Consider the following 9,032-nt stretch of genomic DNA (forward strand, 5'->3'; position numbering starts at 1 on the left):
ACATCTGCAGATGTATAAATAATGTAAATGTATGATGAACACTAAAAACCAAATTCAGTTTCCTTACCCATACAAAAACCTGGCTTTTGTAGTCTGTCCTCTGGAATCACAACTGATGTTCCTATTCTGTAAATGTCCAAGTGAATTGGGGAATGGTTCTTGAGTAGTCAATACCGTAGATACTGTAAAAAAATTTCAAGTGTAATTAAGTTTATCAAGACACAAGAAATACACAAAAAGTATTCTCACAAACAAGAATATTTAAAAAGATGGGACACCTAGGTGGCTCAGCGGTTGAGTATCTGCCTTCGGCTCAAGGCATGATCCCAGAGTTCCGGGATCAAGTCCCATATCCGGCTCCCTACGAGGAGCCTGCTTCTCCCTCTGCCTATGTCTCTGCCTTCTCTCTGTGTCTCTCATGAGTAAATAAATAAAAATCTTAAAAAATAAAAAAGAATATCTAAGAAGATAATTTATAGTAAACATTCGTTCCCAAATATGACACGCAGACATGAAGATGTTACAATTCTCTAACTATACTTTGTAATTTTCATGACACACCTGTTTCCCCAGAAAAAAGGCACAGTCCCTATTTCTAAAAATAAAAAGTCACTCTCTTGCTTAGACTGAATTGTTTTTAATGTGTTACGAATGGGTTTGATTAAAGAAAAAAAAATCCAACAGGGTTAATAAAGATTTTGTTACTCCTTAAAGTCCTACCTCCTTTACATCTAAAATTTAATCTTAGATTTTGATCATTCTACAAAGATGGTATTTTCTTTTTTAAAGATTTTTATTTATTTGTTCATGATAGACATAGAGAGAGAGAGAGGCAGAGACACGAGAGGGAGAAGCAGGCTCCATGCCGGGAGCCCGATGCGGGACTCGATCCCAGGACTCCAGGATCGCGCCCCGGGCCAAAGGCAGGTGCCAAACCGCTGAGCCACCCAGGGATCCCCTACAAAGATGGTATTTTTAAAAAAATATTATCCTGGGGGTGCCTGGGTGGCTCAGTGGGTTAAGCTTCTGCCTTTGGCTCAGGTCAGGATCCTGGGGTTCTGGGCTAGAGCCCCACATGGGGCTCCTTGCTCAGCAGGGAATCTGCTTCTCCCTCTCAGTGGCCTGCCCCAGCTGCCTGTGCACCCATGTGCATGCTCTCTCGCACTCTCTAATTAACAAATAAAATCTTTATAAATAAATTATCCTGAATTTTTTGCCACAGAAAAGTAGTAGTACACATTAATACATTTACCTGATAAACTCTTCCTTTCCTCCTCTGAAAGCAGCTGCTTCTTTTGAAGGTTTAAATTCTGAATGGCAATTTCCAGCATTTCCAGTGGTACTGCTCCACATTCTACAGCTTTATGAAGAAGTTGTTTACTTTTTTTGAAATTACCTAACAAAGTAAAAAATAATTGTCATTTTAATGCAGCAATCTTCTATTTCTCAGATACTTATTCATCAGGATCTAGGGAGAAAATTTAAAAATTTAAAAGGTTTAGGCAAAAATATTTATTCCAAGATTCATGTACCTTATTTCATTAGCAAATAAAAGCAATTTCTCTCTCCTGGTAATAATGCCTGTCAGTTTACTTATGTAATATGTAGTTAACATAATTATGCATTAGTTTATCACTACTGTCTGTTTTCTTTTTTTTTACTGTCTGTTTTCAAAAGTAAAAGAAATATAACAAAGTAGTATAAACTCGGGGCAGTAAAAATCAAATAAAACAAAACTTAGGGAATTTAGTAAAAGGGAAAACTAAATCCTAGATGTTATTATAGTCCTAAGAACACCAACCTGTTACAACACAGTATAATTATCATTCATGACAACATTTAGTTATTAAGGTTGACATCTTTTGCTAAAGAGAATCCTCCATCAAAAGGATCTATATTTTAAAAAGTAATAACAGAGAAGATTAGCCTTTAGCTACCAGACTTAGCTATACCATCCCAAAAATGCAAAATAATTGAGATTACCATAATTATCTGAATACAAATAAATCACCAAATTTTCTTTCAACTGCAAACTTACTCAATATATTTTGTCTAGAATTTATCAATATCAAATGTATACAACATGGATCATATGGAATGTGTTAGCATTTATGGGAGCCACTCAGCTATGTTATACACTTGGCACTTAGGATTTAAAAATGATTGAGAGATGGCTTCTAGCTTCTGACAGTTTACAAATTTTAAGAATATAAACATATCTGATAGTGGCTTAGTATACATTTATTCAGAAGAGTGGTATTTTAGGATTTAAAATTTTTAGGGCGGGATCCCTGGGTGGCGCAGCGGTTTGGCGCCTGCCTTTGGCCCAGGGCGCGATCCTGGAGACCCGGGATCGAATCCCACATCGGGCTCCCTGCATGGAGCCTGCTTCTCCCTCTGCCTGTGTCTCTGCCTCTCTCTCTCTCTGTGTGACTATCATAAATAAATAAATAAATAAATAAATAAATAAATAAATAAATAAATAAAAATTTAAAAAAAATAAAATAAAATTTTTAGGGCAGCAAAAGAAAGGTAGGCTTAGATAAGAACTAGTAAGTAGGGAGCTTAACAAGGTCATAGACCCTTTTGAGAGTCTGATAAAAAATGTGGAATGTCCACCAACCTTACAAAAATATATATACACACTTAACTGCACATATGATTTCACAGATGCACATAATTCCTGAAAGCCTATTCATAACCTTGTTCAAAATAATCACAGTTTTGACCTTGAGGCCACTACTACATTGCAGTGATAGTTTATTTCTTTTTCACAGATAACAAAATTAGAGATTTTCAGTATTTATGTGTTCTAATGTATAAAATTTACAGTTGCTATTGATAGGCCGTAATACTTCAACAAATGTTTTAAGTAGAATGAAGGAGAGAGGGTATTAAAGGCCTGGCCAAACTTACTCTAATTAGCAAGGAGGAATCAATTTTCCTAGGCAGAAAAGGAATGATTTTTTTAAAAAGTCACCTGACAGTGCACAGGATGGATTAGAGATGATTCAGATCACTAGGCCTCAAATCTTGTAAATAAGTAAAAGTTCAGGGTTCTCAATCCATTTCCTGAGGTTTTGCAATGCTTTTCTCCAACCTCAACCCTGGGAAATACACTCCAGTGACTAAGCCCTGCTTTGGGCAGCGGGATGGGGATTCTGGTTGAGCCAAACCAATAGTGATAATGCATGCATACTGGTAGTAAATGGGATTGTGGTTGGAGCAGAAATAAGGCAGAGGGAAAATTAGAAACATGTGGTCAGAAGGCAGACTGAGCACAGATCCAAAAGCCCTGGAAAATGAGAAAAAGAAAAGACTAAAGAATGGGTAGGCTAAAAACATCTGAAGAGATTCTCATGGTTCTGTCCAAAAAAGTCCAGATTACACAAGAATCAAATGAACAAGAAATAAAAGGTCCTACAGTAGTTTGCTTTGTCTTTTTAATTAAAAAAGATAACTACCAATTAATGCTACAATTATATTTTGATGTGTATCTTGATATTATGAGACCAAGCATAAGGAAACTTTATCTAAATGCCAACGTAAGTATCTTATGTCCTTCTATCCACAAATATTCAGTGAAAAAGCTACTTTCCTTTAGACATTTCCTGAATCTAATTAATAGCACAAACACAACTTTCCGGCTTATTTCCAGGGATTATGCCTCACAAGTAGAAAAGCTAAAATAACAAATATTCTCTGCATTTATATGTCAGCGGCATTCTTCCCCCACATTATCTGATCAACTTTCATGCTTTTTGCCACAGAATTCTACTTCATATATATGATTTAACACTACAATGTGAGTTACAGCAGTAAGCAATCTATTAAAATTTGGACTTGACATTTTCAAATTACCTTGCGATAGTTCAAATTGTGCAAAAGATATATGCACGAAAGCAAATTTCTTGCAGTTTGCTTTGGCCATATTAAAGTAGTCACGGGCATCGTCCGGCTCCTGAATACTGTAATAAAGATTTCAGAGTCAAATTTTAAGAAAAAGGACAGAGCTACCTAAGTTTGAAAACTCCTCATTCAATTTTCCAAGGAACGTGGGATATTGTTTTTTTCTGCGCGTAAAATTAAATACTGATAAGTTGATTTTTAAAATGTTTTTAGGCAGAGTCCAGAATATGTAACTCTTGTGGAAATACGTACATAGTAAACAGAGTTTACAATATTCACTTGTAAATTCTAAACAAAAAAATTTGGTTAAAAAATATTACTTTTCTTACAATCAACCCTGACATGGTTCTTTTCATAATGTAGTTATGTGCTATGTATGTAGTTAAATGTAGTTAAAAAGTGAATACTTACGCTTTTAATTCAGCAAATCTCACTTGAATTTGAGCAAAACTCTCATTTTGCCCATATTTATCTGGAGGCAGGGCTTCAATTGCTTGACTATAACGACCAATCAATTTATTTAAAAGAGCATCATTTAGAGGAACACTGTTTTTCTCTAGTTTGAGCAACAAATTCAACCAGTCCTCTGGGTTGTTTGCCATCATCATAATTTGATTAACAGTTCCCGAGTTATCTGAACAAGAAGAACAAAATATACCATAACAAATGCCAAATTGCACTTTCCCTTCAAATTAGTTAATAATTTATATTTTTGGTATAGATGTACATGAACTCCTTAAAACCTTTAAAACTTCAACAAGTCATAAATATAAGCAACTTATTTATTGCATATATGTCTTTATATGAGTTTATCTTACTCCAAAAGTTACATATTTTGAAGGAAAGAAAAACTTTGGAAACAGTTTTCTTATAAATAGCTTTTTAAAAAGACCATATGTAGTCTAAGAAAATTTTATGCTCTACCAGCTTAATTCTATTTCAGCACTCTAACTATCCAAAGAAAACCTAAGCCTCTCCCACCAACACCTATAACAACTTTGTTAGAAAATTCATCAATGACTTACTCATTAAAGATTTTAAAACTTACTGTTGCATTCCTAACATACCCTTCTTTACCTCATCCATCCAACACAATCTCCATATATCTCAAACTTACATTTAACCCAGTCAAACAAAACCAATTTATAAAAGATAACCGGTATGGTTATTTTCTTCTCCCTCCAAGTTACCTCCAGAATTTTCATGTTGTGATTGATTGATGGATTGATTGATTTACTTACTGTCAGTCATTTTTAAAAGACAAATTGAATTAATATCAATCTCCTGTTCAGGATATTTTAGTCATTACTCACATTATTACATTCAGATTTCCCAGAGAAACTATCATTTCTATGAGTTTTAGTTACCTTCAATAAGGGCAAAATCTTTGCTTTTACAAAAAAAAATTGTTGTTTCTGCTTTTTACTAAAACATAACATGTTCATAACTCTGCTTTTTAATTTTAATCTGGGCTGATATTAATTTCATTTTCCACTTTTTTACCTCCCTTCCATTGCTTTCCTAAAAAATTAGTCTGCAAAATGTCTAAAAACCACTGTTTGCAAATGTATTCCTCATGCCTCTGAGTACTCCATTCTCTCCCTACTCAGAACTTAAATTGTGTCTTTATTGTGTTAGTATTCAGTTGATGCCAAGCATATTTCACAGTGCAGCACAGTGAATATATAAATTGTTGTCACCTAGAAACCATGGTTTTAAGCATCTATGGATGCTTATAATACTTACAATGACTTATATCCCAGCTATCAATACATGTTAAGTATTTAGTTTTGAGTGGGCTAAGAATTTTAAATAAGGACTCATCTTGGTGTGCAAGCTTTGTTAACATTATTTAAATACACATAATAAAGTATGGTAATATTCTAAGATTTTGCTTAACACCAAAATGATCAGTTTCTAGGTTGTTCCAAGTGAGTAGGATCTGCCATCATGACTAGACTTCAGGGTCTTCCACTTATTTTCAATCCCTCACCCACTTAATGGTCAATATAGATATAACAAATTTATCTAAAAGTCACATTTAAAACAACCCCAACAATCTGAAATATAGAAAGAATTAGGCTTCTGACCTAACTGCTCATAAAGCTAGGGTATTAAACTTTGGGGACTTTCTTTCATCATCCAATAAAAATTTAAGTATCTACTAAATGCCAGGCACCTAAATAAATAAATAAATAAATGCCAGGCACCATTTTAAGCTCTATAGATATAGCAAATCAGACAAAAGTCATGCCTTCATGGAGCTCACATTCTCGTGGAGGAGATAGACAACAAACAAATTCATGAGTAAATTAGATATAAGGTGATTAGTGCTATAGAGACAAATAATACAAGGAAAGTATATACATGCTCACACCAACAGGTTGCTATTTTAAATAGGTGGGCGAGGAAAGGCCTCACTGAGAGGACCTGTGAACAGACTTGGAAAAGCTAAGAGCAGAGAGATATCTCAGGGGCGGTGTTCAAGGCAGAGAGCAAGAACAAAGGCATTGGGGTAGGTCTAGCATATAGGAGAGAGCAGGGAAACCACGGTCACTGAAACAGAGTAGGCAAGAGAGAATAGAATAAAAGAAGGAGTAATAATAGGATAAAAGGAAGATTCTCCCCTACCAAAAATTGAGTGTTTGACTTTAAGTGTATACATCATTTCATTACGATTCATCTGGTTCTCAGTTTGCAGCAAAAATGAAATGGAAAAAAATGGCATATCTACTGTTGGCAGGCGTATCAACAGAAAGAACAGCTGACAGTAATGCAAGCATTAAGTGTACACTGTAAACGGTTTCTATTTTTAGGAATGCAAAAAAAACATGGGAACATTTCCACACAGAAGGGTTAAAATATAAGGTGTTTGTAGTCTAATTGGTAAGCAACAATTACTGAGAAAAAGTGTATTTGTGAAATGCAAGTGGTTAACACTTCATTCCTTTACCTTAGCGGGCACTCAAAGAAAAGAAACTCACCTGTAGAATCAGCAGAGACTTTATTCAAGCTTAGTTCATCAGTAAGGTCTTCATTTTTAAATTTATTTTTAATATCTCTCACTTTGTTCATTATAGAATCAATTGTCAATTCTCTGCCACCTACGTCTTCAGCCTCCATTTCTAAGGCAAGAAAGAAAAAAAAAAAAAGAACTGGGCATCATTCCTTTTTACTAGCATTAAAGAAAAAAGATGTTTTAACTAGCCTTTTAGAACCCAGAAGACTAAAGTATTCGTTATACTATCACATCTAAACACAGATATTATCAGAGTAGTATTTGTGAAGCTATGTGCATAAAAACAACAGCATATCCTTATAATTTGTCCAGCAAGGTTTCCAATAGGCCAGGTACGCCTTTTCTTCCCAAAAGAAACTTCAATGAAGCCATTGCACAACACAGAAATTGCTGCCCGTCCTTACTTTCAAACTTTCCATTTTTCTTCCACACTTTCACTTTTTCCAGAACTATTTCCTCTGGGCCATGTGCAAACCCTTTTTTTTTTAATGTGAGGGAACGTTTGCTTGGATTCTGGCAGTGACATATAGATATAAAGAATGTTTTTGATAATAACCATTCCTTTATTCACCAGCTGTATGCAAGTCAATCTGCACATTACAAGTTCTTCCAAGGCGTATTGCCAAAATGCAATAAACATGATCGCCTTTTATTGATGAATGGGATATTAGAAGGCTTATTCTTATGCCTATTTGGCAGAATTATGATTTGCTATCTTAAATCATGCTAAAACCAAGAAATCTACTGTATTCTTCTAGCACCGAGCACTTGCTCACCTGCAGGGTGGTGATGCTGCAAAGGGCAGTTCATCCTGTCACTCTCAGGTTTGAGAGTCTCAGACATTAACCCGGTGGCCCAGGGCAAATACTACCAATACCGCCCCTGACCTCGAGTCTTGACAGTGAAAAGGGGCGATAAAGTGGGCAGCCAGACACCACTATCTGAAGTCGGGTTCAAAAGGTAACTGTCAGAACGAGGTCACCGTTTCCTCTCCCAGTCCTAAAACACCAGATAAGAGGGCAAATCCTTTGGGAAACGATCTCCTGTCCCCAAAACTCCCCCCCAGGGGCCCGCCAGGCTCTCTCTTCAGCGAGGCACACACCCACCTCTCGTTTCCTGGGTCCTCAGCAAAATCGCCACCTCCACCCACCCACCGGAGAGGCGGAAGCAGCGAAGCCTCCCCTCCCCCTCCCTTCGTGTGGCCGCGCCCCCCCCTTCTACCAGGCCCTGAGTCCTCCCCGCCTCGCCCTCACCACTCACCGGCCCCCGCGGCTAAGGAGCCCCACACCCGGGCCGCCGCCGTCCCTCGGTGTGTGTCTGCGAGGGAAGAACACCGCCGGAAAGCGGAATCGGGAAGAAAAGATGGAATCCAGATCCCTCTCCTCAAACACGTTTGAATTTCCCCGCCGCTGCCGCCGCGGCTGCCGGTTGGTCGGTTCTGGTCACGTGGGGGCGTCTGCCGTAATTGGCTCGTGCGCGTCAGCACCGCCCGCGCGCCTGGGACCGCCCCGTTCGCCGCGCGGGGTCCTGCGCTCCGACTCCTCCCGGTCTGCGCGGGCGGTAGCGTAGTGCTGTAGCCGGGTGGGCGTCCCGGGCGTCACCAGGCCGGGTCTCCTGCCTTGCCCCGTCTTAGGCGGCCCAGATTCTTGCCGGGGAGGGAGCCACCCCTGGGCAGGGCTACCTGGCGAGAGGAAGCTAGTGACGGAGACCGTTAGTCCCAGCATCAGGACCTAAACGATGCCTGTGAGTCGGCCCTTCCCGCCTCGGTGCCACCCGATTGGGTCCTTCACCCTCCCACTGCCCCGCCTGGGGGGGACGCGGCAAGCAAGGATCTTTCTCAGAGCTACCTGTACGCCTGCTGCCTGCGCAAGAATCTCCGTGCTTTTCTGTCCTGGAGCTTCCACTTGGCCTTCCCGCTCTAAAATAAGTAACTCCGCGCTTCCTCTTGGAGCCCAGGCCCCCCCTCCCCTTTGTCCGAATTCTGCTCGGAATACGCGAGCCCGTCGGGAAGGCGGCGGCCGGAACTCGCCTGATGAGCCCGCTTCCTCCCAATTGGTCCCCTTTAAGAGCTCAGGCGCCTGCAGGGGAAGGGCACCTCCCTTGC

General features: G+C 39.0%; 1 protein-coding gene across 4 annotated transcripts in view; it reads right to left on the reverse strand.

Annotated features, from left to right (window-relative positions):
- TTK (TTK protein kinase) overlaps positions 1 to 8,320 on the reverse strand; it is a 40,753-nt gene extending 32,433 nt beyond the window's left edge. For 3 of the 4 annotated variants that reach the window (XR_005983142.1, XM_041725576.1, XM_041725566.1), the window contains exons 1-7: positions 8,189 to 8,318; positions 7,705 to 7,927; positions 6,894 to 7,034; positions 4,321 to 4,543; positions 3,862 to 3,968; positions 1,253 to 1,396; positions 68 to 182 (exon numbers count right to left, since the gene is read on the reverse strand). Coding sequence is in view for 3 of the 4 variants with exons in the window: in XM_041725576.1 (XP_041581510.1) it covers positions 68 to 182; positions 1,253 to 1,396; positions 3,862 to 3,968; positions 4,321 to 4,543; positions 6,894 to 7,034; positions 7,705 to 7,771 (797 nt within the window). In the remaining variant the exon portion in view is untranslated. Of the gene's footprint in view, positions 1 to 67; positions 183 to 1,252; positions 1,397 to 3,861; positions 3,969 to 4,320; positions 4,544 to 6,893; positions 7,035 to 7,704; positions 7,928 to 8,188 lie in introns of all 4 variants that reach the window. The other variant, XM_041725586.1, reaches the window with a different exon arrangement.
- Positions 8,321 to 9,032: the final 712 nt, after the last annotated feature.

Source organism: Vulpes lagopus, chromosome 1, assembly GCF_018345385.1.
Source record: "Vulpes lagopus strain Blue_001 chromosome 1, ASM1834538v1, whole genome shotgun sequence".
In the NCBI taxonomy this organism is placed as follows: Eukaryota; Metazoa; Chordata; class Mammalia; order Carnivora; family Canidae; genus Vulpes; species Vulpes lagopus.